The sequence below is a fragment of the Delphinapterus leucas genome, chromosome 15, assembly GCF_059928025.1.
Source record: "Delphinapterus leucas isolate spDelLeu-1000000601 "Yukka" chromosome 15, BTC_Dleu_Yukka2, whole genome shotgun sequence".
NCBI classification, from domain to species: Eukaryota; Metazoa; Chordata; class Mammalia; order Artiodactyla; family Monodontidae; genus Delphinapterus; species Delphinapterus leucas.
Window position 1 is genome coordinate 68,040,215 of NC_143143.1, and position 22,871 is coordinate 68,063,085.

The following is a 22,871-nucleotide window of genomic DNA, read 5'->3' on the forward strand; positions in this document are numbered from 1 at the left end:
AGAATAGTATGCAGTTGTCCCAGGGTATTTGCTGTGAAGTGTCCATGGGTACGAGAAACAGAGGGAACAGGAAAGCAGGCAGTGAGAAAAACAAGCTAAAATTATACATACACAGTCCTTCCAACTACATTAAAACAGTGTTTGCATATGATCCCGAATCAGATGAGGCCGTAGAGAAATACTAGTAAATGTGTGTTGAGGTGAGAATACTCTGGATGTGATTGGAGAAGGGGGTGGGTAAATGTGTGCGTTGTTTTGATTGATGATGAATTCAAAGAGCAGAATTCATCGGGCTTGGTGATTGACTGGAAACAGGGCCGAAGATTGAAAGGAGTCGAAGAGAGCCTGTCCGTTTTGTTCTGTAATTATTCAGAACCACATTCAGTGCTTGAGCTATCCATTATTCATGTAATCTCAGTGTAATAAAAGATCCCAGAGGGGTTAAGCTCCTCTATTTAGGTGCTGTGTGTATGTTGCCTGTTTGTAAAGTAGGATGTTGTGGGCACTGAGGAAAGGCTAGTGAATCAATTATATGATTTAGTCAACAGTGATTTGTTGAATCCCCAGTGTATAGTGAATCAGGTCTAGTTCCTACCCTCATCTGTGTGTGTGTGCAGTCAGCACAACTTTGAGAAGTACAGCTCTGTTCCTTGGCAGTCAGTGGGTGGGGTAGAGTGGAAAGAATGAGACCTGAATTCAGTCTCTGACTTTGCCACCAACTGCCTCTAGGATCTTGTTCAAATGTCTTTTACTTTTTGTTATTCACTTTCCTCATCTGTAAAATTGAACTAAAACAGTGTGATACTTTAATACATTTGTTGTGAATGCATTTGAGAAAAAAAAACTACGCAGTTTGCAAAAGGACTATAATTTTATTATGTGGCTTATAGATGAAATAATTTAGAGGACGATAGTAATGATGCTTGGTACTTAGTAGACGCCAGTAAAGGCGCGTGGAAGGAAAGAACATAGTAAGGACCCAGAGACTCAGACTGAAGGTCACAGTATCAGCTTTGCTTACTTCAAATTGTCTAGCATTCTCTTTTCAGGAATTCAAATTTAACCGATGTCAGTTACCCACTATAGGCAGGGCCTGGGGCAGGGCTGTGGGTGATGCAAAGATGAATCATCCACCAATACTGCAGTATCATGGGGCTTCTTAGAAGGCTGAGACACGAAGTAAAAATTAGAAATGTTTGATGAAAGTTTAGGGAAAGAAAAGAGGTAGTTCAAGGTAAGAACCCATCGCTTCTGATGGAGGGGAGCATGAGGGAAAGCTTCAAAGGAAATGTTTAGCTAAGCTGAGATTAAAGACCAAATAGTACTAAGGGTGCTGAGAGGGAGAGGAAGGACATTTCAAGAGTAGAAGCGTGGCGGTTGGGAAGTCTCGGGCATGTTAGAGAGAAGAGTGGATTGAGCACATTATTATGGCTGTTACCTGATGAAGTTAACTTAGGAGGGTTTTTATGTTTTTTACAGCCCCCTCCAGCACAGTCGATGGTTCAGGCGTTGGAGTTACTCTATGCTCTGGGAGGTATGCCTGTCTCTTATTCTGTGTTTTCTTATCTGTTTATTAATATGTGATATTAGTTAGGTTGTATTCACGCTAGGGCTCTTAGTATCTTCAAGGCTGGGATTGATTCTCCCTATATGTATGGTCCTCTTAGTGACACGTAAGCTCATCCAAATTAGAAGGTGGGGCCGTGATTAATGAAGTCCAGTCGTGACAATGAATTTATAAAGCCTGTGTCAGTACGTCAGAAGCTATTAATAACCATCGCCACAGCTACACTTCCAAGAGACATCTGGAAGATTCTCTACCAGTATTTCACATGTTACCTTTCTGGGCCTTTTCCTCTGTCGCTCAACCCCATTCTGAAATCTGGCTCTGTGTTCTCTCCCTAACTCCCCTTCCTTCCACTCCTGGAGTTCCCTGTGGAGAATTGGGTAGAATACCAGGCTGTGGTATTGTTTGGGCAATGAAACACCATGTTATGGAGGAACTTCTATTCTCTTGTTTGAAAATGTGGTATTTACCTTAAGATAGAGAAAACTGTGGCCTGAATTCACCTCTTCAGGAAGTTTGTGTCTTTTCTGTGAATGTTGCCTCAGGTGAATATAATATCCAGTTCAGTATTAAATTTCAGTGGAGGTTTTGAGATTCTTTCTTTCTCTCTTTTTTTTTTTTGGTTCTCAACGTCTTTATTGAAGTATAATTCATATGCTGTAAAATTTACCCATTTAAAATGTACAGTTCAGTGCTTTTTAGTATATTTACAGGGTTGTGCAACCATCACTACAAGTTTAGAATATTTAGAACATTTTCATCACCCAAAAAAGAAACCCTGAACCCAATAGTCCTCCCTCCCCATTCCGTCTCCCCCATCCCAGCCTAGGCAACCGCTAATATACGTCCTATCTCTATAGATTTGCCTATTCTGGACATTTCATATAAATGGAATCACATAGTATGTGGTCTTTTGTGATTGGCTTTTTTCATTCAGCATGATGTTTTCAAGAGTTATCTATGTTGTAGCAATATTGATACTTCATTTCTTTTCATTGCTGAATAATATTCCATTGTATCGATATACCACTTATTATTCTTATTCATTTATCAGTTGATGAACATTTAGATTGTTTCCCCTTTTTGACTAATATAAATAATACTGCTGTAAGTATCCACGTACAAGTTTTTGGTGAACCTTCTGCCAGCAGTGTGTGAGGGTTCCAGTTTCTCCACGTAATGACGGGTTGCCGATGCTTGTTGTTATCTGTTTTATGTACTGTAGCCATCCTGGTGGGTATGAAGTGGTGTCTCGCCATTTTGGTTTGTATTTCCCTAACGACTGATGATGCTGAGTACTTTTTCTTGTGCTTATTGGTTATTTGTATATCTTTTTTGGAGAAATGTCTATTCAAATCCTTTGTTCATTTTTACTTGGGGTGTTGTCTTTTTATTATCGAGTTGGAGGAGTTCTTTATATATACTGGATACACATTTCTTATCAGATCTGTGATTGTAAATATTCCTCCCATTCTGTGGGTTGGCTTTTCACTTTCTTGATGGTATTGTTGGTAATACAAAAGTTTTAAGTTTTTATGTGGTTCAGTTTATGTATTTTTTCTTTCATTGCTTGTGCTTTTGGTGTCTTACCTAAGAAATCATTTCCTAATCCTTGGGCATGAAGATTCCTCCTAGGTTTTCTTTGAGGAGTTTTTATAGTTTCAGTTCTTATGTTTAGTAGGTCTGTGATCCATTTTGAGTTAATTTTTTGTATAGGGTGAGGTAGGGGTCCATCTTCATTATATTTATGATACCTTCCTGTGAAGGAATAGCCAACTATTGATTTAAAAAAATCGTCAATGATTTAAAAGGCCTTTAGGGTCTATATCACATCAGCCCTGAGTGAGCATATGCCAGAAAAGGTTTCCATCCTCTGTTCTCAAGCATGTGATAGGAACTTGAAAGCAAAGTCTCCTGGGATAATCTGAAATGTGTATGAGAGAATATCCACTATTTAGAAGTTTTTCATTTGGACTGATTTTCCCCCAAACAGAATGAAATTTAAAATATTTTAAATGTCTTCACTGATCTAACTAAGCTGGAAAAGGTAGAGGGGAACACCCAACTTAAATTTATTTATAAGCTGAATTATCACCTTCAAAGAGATGATTATATGGGAACAGAAGAGAAATGACCTTTTCTGTCTTGCCCTGAGGTCTGCAGCAGGTGTTTTAATGCTCCATCTTGGGAATAGTCTAAACCATAGTAAAACGAGAGTCTCTATCTTGGGAATCCACTACCTGAAAATTGGCTATTGCTAAAGAGGCAAGGAGGGATGTGAGGAATTGAAGGAGTCAGCCCAGTTCAGCAAACAGCCCAGGAGGCAGTTGGATAAACAGCTCTGGTGTTGGCACCAAAGAGAGAGCCGGGCATGTGTTTAGACTCATAGTCATCAGCCTTGTAATTGCTCCCAAATTTCTGAGAGGCCTGGGACATCTGTGGCCTCTCAGAAACTGGCCATGGAAAAAGGTCCAGAGGTGATGCAGAGAAAACAGCAGGAGAGGTGGCAGAGAAGCAGGGGAGTGGGGAATCATGGAAACTGGGGAGGAGTGTTTCCAAGGAGCTGTGGTCAGCAGAGTCAAAGGCTGCTGGGGACCCTAAGGAAAGTGCCCTTTGTGTTTGGCACTGTCTGGTTGTCGGTCCCTTGGAAAGAGCAGTCTCTGGGGAGGAGTGGGACCAGGGGAGGGTGGGGGCAGGAGGAGGCTGTGAGGCCATTTCCTTATAATTAAGTCATTGCATAGAGGCCATCAGAAGGATCAGTTTTTCAAAATTGAGCATTCAAGAGCGCTGAGGAACTCTTTTCTTCTTTTATTGTAACAGCACTCTGGGTCAGGTTGAGGTTGGATACCTTTGTTTAGCATACATCATCTTTTATTCTCCCAACAACTGCATCTTCCAGCACCATGGTACATGCCTTCTGCTTTTTGTTGCTGTTCTTACGGCAGGGCTGGACAAAGACTGTCGCCTAACTGAGCCACTTGGCATGAGGATAGCAGAGTTTCCTTTGAATCCCATGTTTGCAAAAATGCTGCTTGAATCAGGTAGGTGGAGACCAACAGTCCTCAATGATTTTATTTTGTCTGGGAGTTGTTTCCCAAATTCTGTGCACCCTGGGGAGGAGAGCACAATACATTTTGAGTAGTGAAGGAGCTTTCAGCTAAGGTTTGGGGCATGTGGCTAACTCGTGATTCAAGGTCAGTCGTCATTAACTCAGTAAACACTTCTGTTTGTTTCCTGTGGGTCTAGTACTGACACCTGATTTGTTTTTAACAGGGATTTAAAAAAATTTGTGGTATAACATACAGAACATAAAATTTACCATGTTAATCATTTTAGAGTGTACAGTTCCGTAGCATTAAGTACATTCACGTTACTGTTCAGCCACCACCACCATCTGTCTCTGGAACTTCTTCATTTTTTTCAAACTGGAACTCTGTACCCATTGAGCACTAACTCCCCATTCTGTCCTCCCCCAGCCCCAGCAGCCACCGTTCTGCCTTCTGTCTCTATGAAATTTGACTATTCTAGGAACCTCACAGAAGTAGAATCATACAGTATTTGTCCTTTTGTGACTGACTTTTTCACTTGGTATAATAATGTCTTCAAGGTTCATTTATGTTGTAGCATGTGTCAAAATTTCTTTTTAAAGGCTGAATAATATTCCATTGTATGGATAGACCATTCATCTGTTGGTGGACACCCAGGGAGCCGCCACCTTTTGACTATTGTGAATAATGCTGCTATGAACATGGGTGTGCAAGTATGTGTTTGAGTCCCTGCTTTCACTTCTTTGAGGTGTATACTTAGAGTGGAATTGCTGGATCATCTGATAATTCTATGTTTAATTTTCTGAGGAACCACTGCACCGTCTTCCGCAGTGGCTGCACCATTTTGTGTTCCCACCGCCAAGGCACAAGGGTCCCAGCTTCTCCGACACCTTCAGATTTTTGTGAGAATATGAGTTAAGGGATAAAAGTGTGTAACCTGGAGATCTTCTAATACTTAGAAGTCAAAATCATCTAGAGCAGGGGTCCCCAACCCCCGGGCCACGGACTGGTACCCGTCTGAGGCCAGTTAGGAACGGCGCCACACAGCAGGAGGTGAGCGCGGCGAGCGAGCGAAGCTTCATCTGCCGCAGCCCATCGCTCGCATTGAGCCGTCCCGTGCCCCTCCCCGGTCCGTGGAAAATTGCCTTCCATGAACTTGTCCCTGGTGCCAAAAAGGTTGGGGACCGCTGCTCTAGAGACTATGGTTTGGCACACACTTCCCTGTGCTCCCCACCCCTCAGTAGCCTAGAGAAGGGAAATACTCATTGTTTCTTGCTTTTGTCTAACTTTATATTCACTGGCAACAGACAAAGCTGCATGTCAGACTAAGCATGGTGAAAGTTAGCTGTAATTGTGTTTTGGAGCAATCAGGCTTACACTGAGAAGCAGGACTCTAAGCTTGGGGCTGGGGAAGTAGGTCACTCACGAGGCCAGAAGCTGCGGGGAGCATGCGGCACCGTTCGCGCTCTCTGTCTGATGCCCCGGGGGGCTGATTGCCGCAGACTCCGTGTCCAGGTGGCAGCAGCAGCAGCCCACAGCGTGCTTCCCTGGTCTGGTTATGCCTCGGGATTGCCGGCTGAAATGAGCCCTGCCGAGAGGGAGGCCACCTTAGAAGGGTCCAGGAGCAGAGGGACAGCACGAGGGACACAGCCCCAGTATTCCCAGCCCCCTCTCCCTCTCAGGCTTTCTGCCAGGATTCTAGGTGTCCACCCTGAGTAGGGAGCAGGTGTGGAGCTGACCCGCCCTAGTGATAGGGCCAAGCTGGCCCCCATTGAGCCTCACAGCAGAGTCCCTCGGTGTGGCCACCGCGGAGTGGGGTCCTTCCAGGCCTCCTTCCATCTGGACCGTGTATAGGACATCCCATTTGGCAGGGTGAAGTGTTTATATGTTACAAGCTTTAAAAATCAAGCTACGTGTAAATAGATGATCTTAGTTTACAATGTGGTGTAAGGAAAATGTCAGAAAACATCTTCTCACTGACATACCGTATGTTTGAAATCAGACATGCTTTTTGGTTTATAGGAAATTTTGGCTGTTCTCAGGAAATTCTAAGCATTGCCGCCATGATGCAGATCCAGAATGTCTTTGTGGTCCCCTCAAACCAGAAGTCTCAGGCTGTAAGTCCAACTGTTCATTCGAGTCTTGCTCACTTTGGGCTTTCTTTTGTTAAAACTGCCCAGGAACTGCTGGTGACAGAGCAGCTTATGTTTTGAGGGTTAACTGTGTGCCTGACATTGTGCCAAACATTTTACGTGCGTCATGTCATTTTATCTTCACCGTGGACCTGGGGGGGAGGTACTACTATCATCAGTTTTAGAGACGGAGGCACAGAAAAGTTAGATAACTTATGCACGGTTGCACAGCCAGAATTGATGGAAGTTGCCTTTCACAGTCCAAAGCCCCAAATCTTAACCACTGTCCTACTGACTTCCTAAGGGAAGTTTGTTTTTTCTTTAAAGGCTACTCTGAGAGCAACCTTGGTGGGCACGTTAGTGATCTAAGGAGTCAGTGCTGGGGCACAGCAGGCTGGGCAAGTCAGGCTGCTGACAGGGTCCTCCCAAAGGCCCAGGCATCTATGACAACTGGAAGGGTGAATGCTGGAAAGACTGAAGGAGAAATTACACTGTTGAAGAGCACCGGGGAAGTGAGGCGTCCTGATGGAGGGAGGCCCAAGATGAGCTCAGCACCAGTTCCTGCTGGAAGAGTCAAGAAGCAGAAGCAGAGGGCTGAATGTAGCAGGGAGGAGAGAAACTTCCTTATGGACCGTTACCATCTTCCCTGACAGTTGCATAGCTGCAGGTTACGAAGTTTTCGTGCCTGGATGGTTCTGCTGTTTGTTTGCTTTTCTATTAGCCTTTTTAACAATCCTACCTCAGGACAGGCAAATTCATTTTCAAGACGAGGAAAGTGAAGTTCTAAGCACTGTGTCTAAAATTGCAACATATACCCCTCCCGTCTCCATCCCCTGCCCCTGCTTTATTTCTCTCCTCTAGCTGTTCTTACCACCTACCATACTATATATTTTGCTTATTTATCCTGTTTGTCATTTTTCTCCCACCACTGTCGTATTCACTGTTAGATCCCAAATGCATAGAACAGTGCCTGGCCTATAGTAGGTGCTCAGGAAATATCTGTTACTGAGTGAATGGAAGGAAGGTGAATTATGTGGTATTTGATACAAGGAGCAAATTCTGAAGTCAATAAGTGTATTTGTATACTTGTATATATATTGGATACGCCATTCCTTGAACCCATGGGAGCAGATGGCATTGCCCAGGATCTCACAGAAAGAAAAACTTAGGGACTGGGTCTGAAAGGATTGCGCAGCTCGTGGTGGCTTAGGAATATAGAGTGTCTTCCATGCTCCAGACAGCCGGCCCCTTGCCCTTCGCTTACCTTCTCTCAGGGGCTGGGAGTTCTTCTGAAAGAGAAGATATTGACTGGATAGAGGAGGAGAGGGACAAGATCACTAATATTTATCTAACACCTGTGCCAGGTACTTTATGGTGGATTATCTTAATCCCATAGCAGTCTTGATACACAAGTTTAATATTCCAATTTTCTAGATAAGGAAATGGAGGCTGAGAAAGGTTAAGTGACCAATCTGAGGTCTTTGAGGAAACGGCAGCATCAGGATGGGTGCAAACCAGGTCTTTCTGACTCAACAAGCCATGAGCTATTCATCGTGTAATGTTGCCTCCAGGACAAGAGGCTTAGAAGAGTCAGCTTCTAAACATTGCGTTTATTCTCTCCAGATTCGAGTGCACCGAAAATTTGCTGTGGAAGAGGGTGATCATCTTACCATGCTCAATGTGTATGAAGCATTCATCAAGGTAAGCACAGCTGTCACTCAGAAGGCCCCCTCCATGCACCTGTCCACTGGAAGTGATCTAGGGGCGCAAGGATTCCGGAAGTGTAGTTTATAAAAGAACGGCCAACAGGCCTCTATTTTCCTATTAGATTACTGCCAGAACTTCTAATCCGTGATGGCTTCTTGCTTCCCCTGCATAGCGATCTGGCCCCCAGCAGTGGGTCAGAGGCTCGGCCTTCCTTGGCTCACCCTTTCCTCACTCCGTCTCACACCCACCCCATGTTCCTGGACAACACTGTCCGACATTTGAATAGGAAGTTCTGATATATTTTCTGCAAATAAATGAGGCTGAGAGTAACTTGTGGTTTTGAATCTTCAACGCTGTCTACGTGAATTTGAGATTTCACACAGCCACCACTCCTCCAGCTGCCAGACAAGCTGTGAGAAGACATTTAGTCGGGGATCCACATATACTTACATACCCTACCCAGATTTAGCCACGGTGATGGTAATTTTTGTTGTTCTTAATAGTCTGTAAAACTAGGAGCAAATAATACAGCTTAAAGTCCTCACTAAAAAACGCTAAAAAGAGAGATCTAATGATGATGAAAGCAATGAGAAAAGAAAACAATATATAAACTTCTTATATAAAGGAGAGGATGTTAAGGGGGAAATGAGACATTTCAGATATTCAGTATCTCGTCTTTACTTCTTAAATAATTTCTTTTAGAAGGGGAGAAATACTAAGTGTTTGTTTTCCCAGAGATTTGAAGCGAGATTATTTAGTTAATGAACAGTTTTCAGAAAACCGAATCTCTTATTGAGATTATTAATTGTGGATTAAGTCGCTTAAAATTCGTTTGTGCAAAAACAGTGCACCATTTCCAGCTTCCTCTACCAGTAGAAAGCGGGTCCAGGGCTACAGTGCATTATTCTGTAGTTGCCTTCTGGGAAAGTGCTCTTTGAATTATATTTTCTTACGTAAAAACACCTTCCTCCCTGGCTTATAATTTCAGAGGTACATTCCCACAGCAATAATTTAGGATATAATGATCATACTTCAGAATATAGAACAAAACTAAGTACTGTTGATAGAAAAATCATACTTTGGGGATTGAATAATAGTAATTTGCAAATTATTTCTAAATTGGCAAGTGTTGTATTACTTGCCTGTTGTCAAAGTGATAAATTCAAGCCTGCCAGAGAGGGGATGTTGATTTGCAAAGAACTGCAGGGAAGGGGTTCTGTCTGATAGTTGGCCATTCCCGTGGGTATTTAAGATTAAAAACAATTCTGCTTGTCACTAAGTTCTCACTTGCCCTTTAGCACAGAGAGTGAGATCGGAGAGCAGTCAGGTGGTGAGCACGGTGGTCAACGTCTGTTTAGAGAGATGGGGCAAACAAGGGCCCGTTATGATCTGAAGATCTTGTCCCATTGAGTAAGCAAACGGGGGCAGAGAGATGAATGACCTCCACCACGTAGCCTCAGTTGAGAACTTTCCTGTGCTCTTCTCACTGTCCTTCCATCTGGGTTGTCCTGTAGCACAGTAAGAACTCCCTGTGGTGTCAGGAGCATTTCCTGAATTACAAGGGCCTCGTCAGAGCCGTGACGGTGAGGGAGCAATTGAAAAAGCTTCTTGTCAAGTTTCAAGTGCCCAAGAAATCCAGTGAAGGTAAGAATACACTGCCACCGCCAGTGGCGCCCCTCCCTCTGCTCTGCGTAGCTGCATTCTTGGAGCTGTTGGCCGGGCTGGCGTGAGGCAGCACTGTGCACTCTGGACCCACACCGGCTTCATGTTTTGAATTGTGCTGGTGAGAAGCTGCATGTGAAAGTAGCATATTTTCCCCCAAGGAGGTCCATTTTTATTTCTGAGGGCCATTCTTGGGAAAAAATTTAACAAGCCCTGATAACACTTAAGAATCATTAACAGTCACATCATTGTACATGACATGGTTAATTATCCCATGTAGGCTTTGCAAGAAAAATGACTTTTAAGTGGACAACATTTATGGCCATTCCACATAAACTGCATTTTATTTTCAGTTACAGGTATTGCTAAAGCAAGTGCCGTGTGTTTAGCCTAGGCAGGCACTGGGGTAAGATGGAAGTGTTGTGTAAGACACAGTTTCTGGCCTCTAGTAGTGACAGTGACTACTGAGGACACACTAGGTTCCACCATGGCAGGGGTTCTACTTAATATTCTCTACTTAATCTCCTACTCTGAGGTGTGGATGATGTTATCCTTATTTTACAGAGGAGTTGTTAGGCCCCAGGGAGAAGTTAATTTAAGTTCAGGACAACACAGCTGGTAACCAGCGAAGCCAGGTCTGTGTGGCTCAGACTTCTGAGGGGGTGATGTGTCTGCTCAGCCATTCAGCAATTGTCTTTCGAGCACCTCCTGGGTGCCAGGCCCTCAACTGCACTCCCAACACCACTAGCGCTCACTAACATTTCTGAAGCGCCTGTAGTAGGCCTGGCAGTGTTGTGAGTGTTTTCATATGTGAATTCATTTAGTGCTCACAACACTCCAGGGAAACATGAGCTGCTGTTATCCCCATTCTACAGATGATAAAAGTGGGCTCAGGAGACGCGTGACTTGCTGCACGAAGGTCTCACGCAGTGAGTGTACGGTGGAATCAGAACTCAGGCAGTTTTATTCCAGAGCTTTATTTTGCCTTTATATTAAGAGCGACTCATTACATGATGAGGAAGACGTGGTTCTTACTCTCAGGAAACAGTGCAGTGAAGGGAGAGATTCCTACAGAGACCCACTACTGCAGTATGAGATTATCAGTCGTCTTAGAAGCTACAGGAGTTGACGTTTGAGTGATCATGGCGGACAGCAATGGGGGCTCTAGTAGGAATGCAGGGAAGAAGGAATCCAGGTTGGGGCTCTGGCCTGGGAGGCCTCACAGTGGGCCACGAGTGGTGGCGGAAGTCCAGTTGAGTTTACTGGTTGAATTAGAAACCAGTGGCAAAGGGCTTGCTAGGTAGGGAGGACTGTGGAGACAAGTGCTGGGAGAGAGGAGCCTATAAGATGCTCAGAGAGTACCAATGGATGACCAAGCTCACAAGAGAGGGAAGAGTTGAAACCTGGGTGGTTGGGTAGAGTTGGTGTCATCAATAGAAACAGGAAGCTCACAGGGGCAACTAATTGGGGAGAAGCCGGTCAAGCACCTGTCGCCCAGCAGGTAGAGGACAACGTGCATCTGCATCTTTGTTTCTTAACCTGTTTCTCATTGTCAACCTGAAACAGCAGAAATGTGCCTTGGCGGGCTCTGAGGAGCGCCAGTTCTTTATGTCCCAGCGCAGAAAGAATTCAGTGAGAGGCAACATGATAAGAAGTGATTCATTAGAATAGGACGCTTGTGAGGCTTACAGGCAGGCGGGCGAGAGGCTGACACGCCGAGAACTTAGTGGGCTACAGTATTATAATCAAAGGAAAAGTGGGGAGGGGGAGAAGACCACCTTCTTCCTCATTCTTGAGTAGACGTCAGGCTTCCATCACCAGCTCCTCCTCCACGTCGGGTGAGGGAGTTTTGTCCCTACATGGTGGAACTGGGACTGTCATGGCGCAGTGGAAATGAGCAAAAAGGCGGTAACATATACTAAAATAGGGTAAATCATCTCAGGTTTCAGTATAATGTCACCTGTGCTTACATTTTTGTTTTTAGTGTGCGCAAAGAAGCATGTCCTAGGACTCACTATCGTACCGAGCTCTCTGGGCAGGATGTGGGTCTCCTTCCACCATTGTTTTCTTGTTTCGGGGCATGTCTCATGCTTCTCTTGCACGGTTTTGTTGCTAAGCAAGCTGGCTTGGTTTTGTGGTTAAGCAGACCTGCCTTCTTGAGTGATCTTTAACTTACAGGGGTCTCCCATACTTTTTCTCTACTTACAATCCCCTAGTAGGATTAACCATTTAATCACCTCCTTTGTTCCTTTACTCTGTCCCTATCGAACCCCTCACCCAGGAGAAAAGTTACATTGACTTTCAGCTCTTCCTAAAGAGAGAAATTAAATACTAAGGAATAAGATTTTGTAAGGTGAGGTTGAGCTCTGGAGGGCCACGATCATTGTAATGTCTACGATCCCTACTGCCCTGCCCTCAGGAGCCCATTTTCACCCCTTGGAAGTGATATCGTCCTGATAACAATGCACGTTCTACATAGAAATTTCTTTTGGGCGATTGGAGAGAAGGGACTGAATCTAGGATCAAATTGTGGTTAGAAATGTAGATTTGAGATTTATCAGTTCTGTGCTGAAGAACAATAGAGAAAATCATGGAAATTCAATAAATTACATGCAAATTTAAAACTTCTAGATGTTAAAGAAAGCAAACAGTGAAAAAAAAAGGGGTACCTTTTTGCTAGAGCATTGCTGGTAGGAATGCAGCGAAACCGACATTCTCATACATTGTTGATGGCTTTGTAAATTATACCACCTTTTGGGAACCTATTTACCAATGTACTATATTTTATTGGATCCAAGACACCATCATTTGTAAGACACACCATTATTTTATGTATCATAAAGAAAGAAAAAAGTGCTGCCAATTATAATACAATTGCTGTCCTGATTTCAGTGAGTTAAAGTGTAAAAAAGAATGGGTCTTAGAATTGATGAAATATATATCATAAGCCATATAGATGACATTATCATTTTGCACAATAATATGGATATATCCTGTGGAAATCATCTAATAAATGGGCAGGCTTTATCCTTGGAAGATGTTTACTGTAGCAACACAGCCACCAATTAAAATGAGATGTTTGAAAATTTTGAAGAATTACAAACTGTAGCTATAATCACAGAAATAATATTGTAGTGTTAGTGTCCCAGGTTGTGTCTTATGGAAGGAACATCATTCCTGCAAAATGCGCTCCTAAAAGGGAGTTCCGAGGTCACTGGCCAGCCTGTGGAGTGCTCTGTAGGTTCTGGTGCTCAGCCTTGGTCTTGTCGTCTGTGGCCCGGGGAGGGGTTGGGGGCCCCAGGTTAAGGGAACAGTCCAGCGTATTTCCCTCAGCAGCCATTGTGGCAGGGTGGGGACCTCCATAGATGGTGCCAGGGCAGGTGTCCAGCACTGGGAAGCGTGGGGCTGGGACCCGTCCAGGAGATGGTTGCGAGGTAGCTCGAAGCAGCCTGGGATGGGCCTCACGGCACAGGCCTGAGCACACAGAGCATAGGGCAGAAGAAGTCTCATCCATCGCTCTGTTTGCTACCTTGTGTAGGTGATCCAGATCCGGTTCTGAGGTGCATTGTTTCCGGATTCTTTGCAAATGCCGCGAGGTTTCATTCTACTGGAGCTTATAGGTAAGATGATATTTTGTGAAGTCATTTGTGAAGTCACTTAAGGCATTGAAATCTTAAAAATAATCCAAACCCCATAGCAAGGTGACATGCAGGGAAAGTAGAGAAATGAAATCATTTTTCTTTATTTGTATCATGCCTCTTTCTAAAGATGCATTGAGGTTAGCTGTATAGCTTTAAGTGAAATGTCTTAACTTTATGGAAATGATTCTCAAATACTCAGCCCATCTACATGTTGTAGGAGGATGACAGTCACAAGTCTGGAAGCTGGTAATATTTCCATTCTAATCAGAGAATAATAGGACCAGAGGGAACCGTTGAAGATGATCTTTCCTAGAGAAGTTACTTTTGCCCTTGGGCAGTTCCTGATGTTTTTAGAGATCTGCAGCTACCCAGATAGATAGTGGCCGCATTTGAATGTGGGCAAGTGTTTCTTCATGTGCTGGCCACCCCTCCCACTGCTACAGACTTCAGCCTGTCTCTTCCAGTTCCATTTTCTAGGCATAGAAAAATCACTGAGCATTGATGCCCTCCGATAACCTCTAGTATATTCAAATGTGGTAAAAGCTAACACATAGTTTAGGCCTCTTTTCTCTAACTGAATCATTCCAGTTCTTTGAATTGTTATTTTTAGTCCGTCTTTTCTGAGCTCGTTTTAGTCTCATAACTTCATTGTAGCCGGTTTAAAGCGCAGTGATCATGACAATCTCTTCTTTAATAAGGGAGCAGTCAAAAGGCTTTCTCCCCAGCTTGTCTTTGGATTTCCTCCATATATTGTCATTAGCTTTTTCCCCTCAGAACATATGACAGTCCTGTGATCCTGCAGTCACCATGATGTCCCGTCCTGGACACTGGGCTTTGTTAATGAGCCCGGTGTTGCGCTGGGCTTCTTTGTTTTTTTTTTGGCAGCCAGGTCTCCTCCATCTAGTATCCTAGTAGCTGACTGTTTGATCCTCAGTATAGCACTTTACTTTTGTCTCTAGTGTGTTCTGTTTGTTACTCCAGGCCAAGTAGTCTAGCCTATCAGTATCATGATTCTGTTGTCCATTGTATGAGCTCCCCCTCCCACTGGTGAGTGGTCCCTGTTTGAGGCAGCTCTGGAGAGGCCTGTGATCGTCTCCATTGAGTGCCGTTATTTTGTTGTCATTTGATTGGCCCGCTCTCCTCAGGAGTATTAATTAGCAATTTCTACTAGCATTTACAGAATTCTTTCACCAGTGTCCTCAACAAAAATACAGGCTACATAATAGGCTTCGTGGTGGTTGGTCCCTTTGAGACAAAGTTCAGTGGCAGTCATCTGATAGGACAGCCAGGACCCCAGGCGCTGGCTTTATTTCAGTGCCAGAGATGAGCTGGCTCATGGCCTTGAGGCACTTGCCTGGCACATAGGTCCCTGGCACCCACAGGAGCGCTCTGTAATTATGGTTTGGGCAGCAGCATCCTGATCCATTAAGGTTCTCTTGTGAGCTCCTCTTACCAATAGTTGTGTGCGTGGTAAATATTTTTTGAATTAAATTGAATGAAGCCTGAGTTGGAATTTGAAGTATTATCTCAGAGAGGTGGATAGTCCAATATTGAGCTTTCTTTTTTTCTCCTATTATAGTCTCCCCCATTAGACAGTCTTTACTATTTATCTTTACTATTTAACCTTGTTTAATAGAAAAGTTTATAGACGTAATCGTATATATTATTTCTGTCCTCAAGGAAAATTTTGAAAGAGAACCTACAGAAGATAAACATAGGCAGAGCAATGTATTTCTCGGTTATTTTTTTGAATGCCCACGTGTTGCTTTTCTTCTCCCTTTTTTATGTGATTTATTCTTGATTTCTAGAGTGACAGCGGGGGAGGGATCATAAAGGGCACAAGAAAAGATGGAGAGAATAGTTTTGTTTGTGTGAAGTACAACCTGCATGCATTTTTGATGACGTTAAACGCGTCTGTGGGAAGGTCTTGCTGTAAGTGTTTAAAATGTACTTGAGACAAAATTGTTCTGCTTCCCAAGGACCATCCGTGACGATCATGAATTGCACATCCACCCTGCATCGGTCCTCTATGCAGAGAAGCCGCCCCGCTGGTAAGCCCCCTCCTGCTCCTCTGCCTCGTAAGCGTGTTGAAGGCAAGGCCTAGTTCTTGTTCGTCTCTGGGTCCCCAGCGCCTGGAGTACAGGCGCCCAGTACACGTTTGCTGACTTTGTTCTACCGTGATCGGCTATAGAATTTCTGCTCTATCAAGGATCCCTTTAAGCCAGTGGTCTTATTCCTCTGCTCACTCATCCACTCAGCAGACATTCATGTTCACCCACGGACGAGGTGCTCTGTCCTTGCGCTGGGCACAGTTGTGCAGAGAGCAGTTCAGGTCCCAGCCCACAGCCTGACAGACACAGATGGGTTCCAGTACCTGGGGAGAAAGGCTTTGATAGAGGGGTGTATTTGATAGGTGGCTGAGGTTGGCACTTCATGTGCCAGAGAGTCAGGGCTGGCTGCTTCAGGGAGGAGATAATACTTGCTCTGGAAACTGATATCTTTTTTTTTTTGGCCATACGGCGTGGCATGCAGGATCTTAGTTCCCCGACCAGGGATTGAACCCATGCCACCTGCAGTGGAAGTGCGGAGTCTTTAACTACTGGACCACCAGGGGAGTCCCTGGAAACTGATATCTATATTAATATATGCACTCCTGAAATTTAAATTACCTTCTTGGCTCTTTGGTGTCTGTTACCTCAGCCTCAGGCAAACCTTTTTTAATAGAAGTATAATTTATATAGATTGGAAGAGTATTGACAATTGTGTTGCCCACGTAACCCATACTCCTAGTAAGATATAGAATACTTCCATCTCTCTAGAAAGTTCCCTTGTGTCTCTTTACAGTTAATTCCCAGCTCCTTTCAGAATCAGTGAGCCTTTGCTTCTATTTCTGCATTTTCTAATACATTAGGCTCTGTTCAGAGTTCTGTTCAGAGTTCAGAGTTCAGCATAAGGATCCAGAGGGTCCTGTGCTGATAACTGAGATGTCCTGGAAGTCACGTAGGACTTGGCGTCTCCTCTGTAAAATGGACACACTGGTACCCACCACTCAGGTCATGAGGCTTAAGTGAGCAGCATGAATGCATTTGTTTAATATGGTGCCTGGTGCACAGAATAGATAGAAACGCGTTAAAAGTCAGGGGAGAAAACTCGTCATCTCTAATTGTTGTGGTTCTGACTCTCATCATAAGATACAGGAAATTAGCTCATGTTTTCTTCTTGTTTCAGGGTTATCTACAATGAAGTTATCCAGACCTCCAAGTATTACATGAGAGATGTGACCGCCATTGAATCTGCTTGGTTATTGGAGCTGGCTCCTCACTTTTATCAACAAGGAACGGTAGGAATGAACCGAGCCTGTCCCCCAGAACCACCTGTTACCTGCCTCTTTGTACTTTTAAATACACATTTATTTTCCAGTTTAATGTCCTAAACTTGCTGTCCCCTCCCCCCACCCCACAATGGTACATAGGGTGAAAGGCCATTACCGTGCATGGTCCCAGACCGTTCTGGGTGAAAGCACCGTACGATTGCTCGTGGTGAAGTGCATTTAAACATAAATCCCTCCAACTTACACGATGAAAAAAGAGAATGTATCTTCAGCTATTTCTCTCTCCCTCTGCTCTTCTAAACCATTTCCAAAGAAGTTCTGTCACACTGGACTGTGTTCACAGGAAGCAGCACAAATATTTTCTGATGAGGATCGCCTCGCCAGGATGGTGAACACATGTGCAAGCTTAAACCCGAGGCGGTTTAAACACATGGTGGGAGATGCTGAGCGCCGGCATCGCTGTGTATATAGTATATGCTCTTCTTCCACGGCAGACATGCGCATTAATTCAGCATCTTTGTCATCTCTGATCTATTTTGCTTTTAGACTGTTTTTCTACCTCGTTATGGGTCACATTTTCCTGCTTCTCTTGTCTAGTAATTTGTTGTTGTATGCTGGACATTATAGGTGCTTTGTTGTGAAAAGTTGGTTTTGTTGTTTTTATAGAATATTGAGTTTTTTCCTAGTAGACAGTACTGGCAGATCAGTTTAATTCCACCAAGGCCTGATTTTAGTCTTTTTCAGGCAGGTCTAGAGTAGCCCTACTCCTAAGACATGGGCTTTTTGATGCCTCAACTGAATGCCTAGGATGTTCATTGAGGCCTTTGCACTCTGGCTGGTCAGAGCTCCAGTGTCTCCAGCACTGTACAAACCTCCAAATCTCCACATCAGGTCGCAACTCCCCAGTAAGTAGTCTCTGCCAGCCTTATGGAACCTTGGCCTTCACATGTGCAGCTTAGCTTTCAGCCAGAGACTTAAGGGTGGTAGCTCTATGTAGGGTTCTGGAACTCCTCCTTTCTGATGGCCTGTCCTGCAGATTCCAGCTGGCTCAGCAGCTCTGAACTCTGATCTGTGTTCCCTCTGCCCAGCTACACTGTTCTCTATTTAGGGTTCACTTCCCTATGACAAGGTTTGGAGGACCATGCAGAGACCTGGGATGACTATAAAGCTCACCTCGAGTGTTTCCTTTCTCTCAAGGATTACAGCCCTGTGCTGTTACCCAGTGCCTGAAAATGATTGCTCCAGATATTTTGTCCAGTTTCACCATTGTTTACCACAGAAGGGAAACCAAAACCTGTTACTTCATCAAGGCTGTAACCAGACTACCGTGTTTTCAAACCAAAATTTGGCTTGATTGGTATATTTTAAAATTGGCAGATTTCACATTAAATATGGATTTCAAGATTCTCTTGAAGGAAATGTTAAATTTGCTGAGTTTCTGAGCCTGAGTTACTGCCTGGCAGCAATCCACAGGGGCTGAGGAATGGCTGGCTGCCTGTGGTGGGTGAGTGACTCTCTCCAGGTCCTGCCTCACTTGTTTATTTCACTTGCTCAACCCTTCAAAACATTTGAGTTGTGATCCTGTAAATGGAAGGATCTTCACATCCCTCTCCCTCCAGCAATGTTAAGGGAAATTGTCCTTTTAAAATCTTACGATATTTAAATCTTAAACAATATGGCAAAAAATCCTTCCAAAACCTGCATCGTTCTTCACGTATCCTCATCCAGATATTTCGGCTAGAAATGAGATCAACTGCAGGGACTGAGAAAAACAAGGTGTGTTGTCTCTGCTGTACTGGGCTGATAAGAAGAAACCTGAAATGAAAGAAAATCTTTTTCCTGCAAACCACTCAGGTGGAAAGCAGCAGACTTCAGAAGTCCAAGAGCAGCCATTAGAAATGCAGACGAGAGACTAAGGAGAAGGGTGCACCGTGAGGGTGCTTGTTAGAGTAGCAGGAATCAGGCACTTAGAGAAGGGAGGTTCTGAAGTGGCCTCAGGTTCAGTTAGACTCTTGGAGAACAGAATTAACCTAGAAGCGGAGTCAAAATGACAGTTTCTCTCGGTCGAACACAAAGTTAAAGAGCAGATTGCCCCAGAATTTTGGAGAAAATGACAATGCCAAGTTTGTCTTTTTTCTCCAAATGCCTGTTTTTCAGCTCCTCCGCTCCACTCTGATGACTGCCTGTGATCAGAGTATTTTTAGAGAGGCCAGGACCTCAGAAATCACCTAGGTCGACAACCTCATTTTACAGGCGAGGGCCCTAACCCTTCCCACACCCCAAGAAACTTGGTCCCTCCCTAACTAAACAGTCCAAAGGCACTTCTGTTATTAACTTGTCCAAAATGGATTGATTTCTCCAAGAGCCCTGCTGCTCTCCAGTGGCCGCCCATGTATGGTGGATGGTCCTTTGTTGAGCATAGTGTAGCACCTCGCAACCATGCACAGCCCACAGATCCCCCCCGGCTCTGTTCCTGGCATCTTTGGTGACTTTCCATTAACACTGTTTTTCAGAGCGTTGCCCTCACCCTGTAAAGAGGCCTGAAATGGTCCAGAGTCAGCTTTGTTTATACTCAACATTCTCCTCAGAAATGAGCACCAGAAATGGTCCCACAGGCATGATGACCTCACCCCCCATTCCCAAGCTAAGGCTGTGGTTGTCTACCATTAGTGGGAGGGGTCACGTCAGGTGAAGTGCACAGAGGAGGGAATTTGGAGAAATTCAGGAAGATCCACAGCTGGAGAGGGGAAGGACAGGGTGACCTTTTCAGAGATTTGCCTTTCAAGTCCTTAAATTTTTTCTCCTGATTCTGAGATACCTTTGGCATCTAGGGAAATCCCCCTTCACCAGGGCCTTTGCAAGAGTCCATACTGGTCCTTTCTTGGGCATAAGTGGTTAGAAAGTGTGGCTTCTTGCAGCTCGTTTACCCCCGTGTCCTGTTCACTTGGCCACCTGTCCTGTCGTGCTTGGTCGGGTGCTTCATCGTCTTTTGCACCTGCATTCTTTCAGGGCCTGCAGTTCTCTGTCATCGAGGGGGTTGGCTGTCTTGAGGCCACTGTAGGTGCACTGAGAAATGGGGTTTGGGCACGGAGTGCGAGCGTGCTGGGGCTGGCGGGCCTGCTCTGCTGGCAGTCGGCGGGTTGGGGATTCCTCGTGTGACAATCCTGCTGCACGTTAGGGCAGCACATCTGGGATGTCTCCTGGTTGTTGGTTTATGATTATTAAGGGGGTATCAGGGATACCTCAGTTGGTGAACAGAGGACCTTTATTGAAATCTTCCGTTTATACTCCCTGCCTCAAATGCATATTTTAGGATTTCTAGCACTTTTGGCTTTACTTTAGAGTGTAAAGAATGCTCGTCTCCCCCAGTCCTATTATCTGATGCCCATGATTATAATGTTATGCTTCCTGGGTTATTTATACTGGTAGAGAGTGACATTTCTAAAAGAAAAACGTGTCACCAGGAAGTGTCCTTTTCCTGTGTGTCTTCCCCACTCTTGCGCAGGGCTCGATGAGAGTAGGGCCTCGAGCTCAGGTACCTGACTTTAGTTGGCTGACCTCTTTGTTGCTAAGGGGAGAAGACCTTCCCGTGACCGTTCTCAAGAAATTCTAGGAAACGCGAGGTGATCTGTGGCCCGAGCTCAGGTCCCAGAGCAGCACGGATATTGGGCTGCAGTGCTGGCCGTGGAGCCTGGGGTGGAGGGAGAGATGCGTCTCACTGACAGCTGCCCGCAGAGCCCCGGGGGCCCAGGTTGAGCCAGGGTGGCCTGACCTCGGGCTGTGTGGCTTACTGAAGGCCCGTTTCCTTTGTTGGTCACTTGGGCTTTTTTCCTCTATTGCCTGAGGGGCAGGGCATTTACTGAGAATGTGTGGGCCAGATGGAAGCTTTGATTTGGTCACTTCCGTGGGAACCATGTTGAAGTCTGCTTTCTTTGTCTGACTGACCCCAGCGATGACGTTTTCTCTTCTCTTGTAGCACCTGTCCCTAAAAGCCAAGAGGGCCAAGGTCCAGGACCAGTGAGCAGAGCTGGGCTGCCGCTGCAGGGGCTGCTTGGTGCCCTCTCCTCCACTCTGCCGCCCCCGCCCCCCACACCGCCCCAGGGTTGGGGAGCTGGTGTCGGCTCCTGTGGACCCTTCATCGGCTCTTAAGTGGGCTGCAGCCGGCTCACAGCCCCTTCCCACCCCTCAGCACCTGCATTCCTCGCTGGGATCCCAGAGGAGTTTGTGCCCGGGAGGGCATCCTGCCTCTCGGGGGCTGGAAGGCCTGCGCTTTTTGCTCACCCAGCACCCTCCCTGGCCCAGCGTGCCACTGCCACCAGGCATGCAGTCCTGGCCCAGCTTTGTGGGGAATGAGGAAAACAGGCTGCCGCAGGCTGAAGCACCACGTGGAGGTGGGCAGAGGGTTTGCTGGGCTGGCTTTGCTTTCCCTGCTGGGGTCCCGGCTCCGTTGACCACTGAGGGCCGCGGCCAGGTGTGAACAAGCGTGTATCTGTGAAGGCCTGAGACCCTGGAAACATGGTGGATTTCTGTCAGAATCACCCAGGGGCGTGTCTGGTAGGCACAGGGGCCCCCAAACCAAGCAGCTTCTGTTTTCCCTCTGCCCATGTCACTATTTGTCAGCGGTCAGGAGACTTGCGAGGCTTGGCGATTGACAGAGAGGACCCGTGCGTGCTGTGCTTTGTTAACACAGGGTTTCTCTGCTTCACAAGCGGGCTTAAGCTTCCCCTCCGTGCACGGTGCCATGTCCTGATGCCATCAGTGAAGCTCAAACCCCAGCCCGGATCCTCTGTAGCCGAAATGCACAACAGTTTAGAGGCTCTAAGCTTCTGTAGCTCAGGAACATAACTTGTACGTTTGCCTTTTGTTTCCTTGGGTTCTTGCGAGAATGCCAGACGGGGGCAGGGGCTCTTCCAGCAGGCACTGGTGTCATTGTCCCCCGGGCTGCTTTGCTGTGATGATGTTTGCATTTCAACCCATGACCGATACAGATTGTTTTCCCCTTACTGTTTCAATGACATTTCTTTTAAAAACACGTAGCTCGAAAGTTTATTTTTGTACTGATGTTAGTGGATGAGCCACTTTTGGCGCCAAATGTGTATGTCATTTTTATTTCTGTTTTATAAACATGTAAATAATAGTGATAACTTGTTAATAATAGTAAACCTTTATACTTAAAGTAAATGTATTCCCTCCCATGCATCGTTCTCGTGGTCTGTATTTTAAGATGGTCCAATTAATTCTTCCCAGTGAGGGCTTGACATTAGCTAAGAAACCAGATGCTTGGCACACAGCAGCTGTGGGGGGGTCACATGGCCACAGGAAGCCCCATAAAACAAGATCGTGTGACCAAATGCCCTCCAGAGCTTGTTAGAGCAAACATGGGATGTTGTTTAGATGAAGTCCCAAGGAAGTGCTAATTCCTCCCAGTTTCTGATTGGGATCCTTGTGGAGAAAGAAATACTTTTATGAAGTCTGAATTTAGGACCAGGGCTGATCCTAAAGAACTTCTGTTGGGGTGGAAGGAGGAAAAGGTGCAGAATCCACATCCTCCGGTGGGTGAGACCACAGATCAAAACAGGAGATCAAATACAACAGTCCTGGGTGCAGCCCGGAGCCAGCACGGCGTCACTGGCCGCCTCTGCCTGTGCATCCCTGAGCCCAAGCACACCTGTGCCCCTGTACCCACACCAGGGCACGCCTCTGAGCTTTGTACCCTGTTTCACGTTGCAGCCTTGTGTGTGGAGAGGAACCATCACCGTCAGAGGCTTGCAACCACGAAATCAT

At 45.3% G+C, this 22,871-nt stretch overlaps 1 protein-coding gene across 2 annotated transcripts in view; it reads left to right on the top strand.

The window, feature by feature from the left end:
* The window catches only part of DHX35 (DEAH-box helicase 35), a 73,667-nt gene extending 51,383 nt beyond the window's left edge, over positions 1 to 22,284 (top strand). Inside the window, exons 14-22 of one of the 2 annotated variants that reach the window (XM_022592412.3) lie at positions 1,480 to 1,534; positions 4,513 to 4,608; positions 6,637 to 6,731; positions 8,370 to 8,447; positions 9,968 to 10,097; positions 13,654 to 13,735; positions 15,736 to 15,807; positions 16,985 to 17,096; positions 21,064 to 22,284. In XM_022592412.3, coding sequence (XP_022448120.1) covers positions 1,480 to 1,534; positions 4,513 to 4,608; positions 6,637 to 6,731; positions 8,370 to 8,447; positions 9,968 to 10,097; positions 13,654 to 13,735; positions 15,736 to 15,807; positions 16,985 to 17,096; positions 21,064 to 21,108 — 765 coding nt within the window. In that variant the 3' untranslated portion in view covers positions 21,109 to 22,284. Of the gene's footprint in view, positions 1 to 1,479; positions 1,535 to 4,512; positions 4,609 to 6,636; positions 6,732 to 8,369; positions 8,448 to 9,967; positions 10,098 to 13,653; positions 13,736 to 15,735; positions 15,808 to 16,984 lie in introns of both variants that reach the window. The other variant, XM_089896894.1, reaches the window with a different exon arrangement.
* Positions 22,285 to 22,871: the final 587 nt, after the last annotated feature.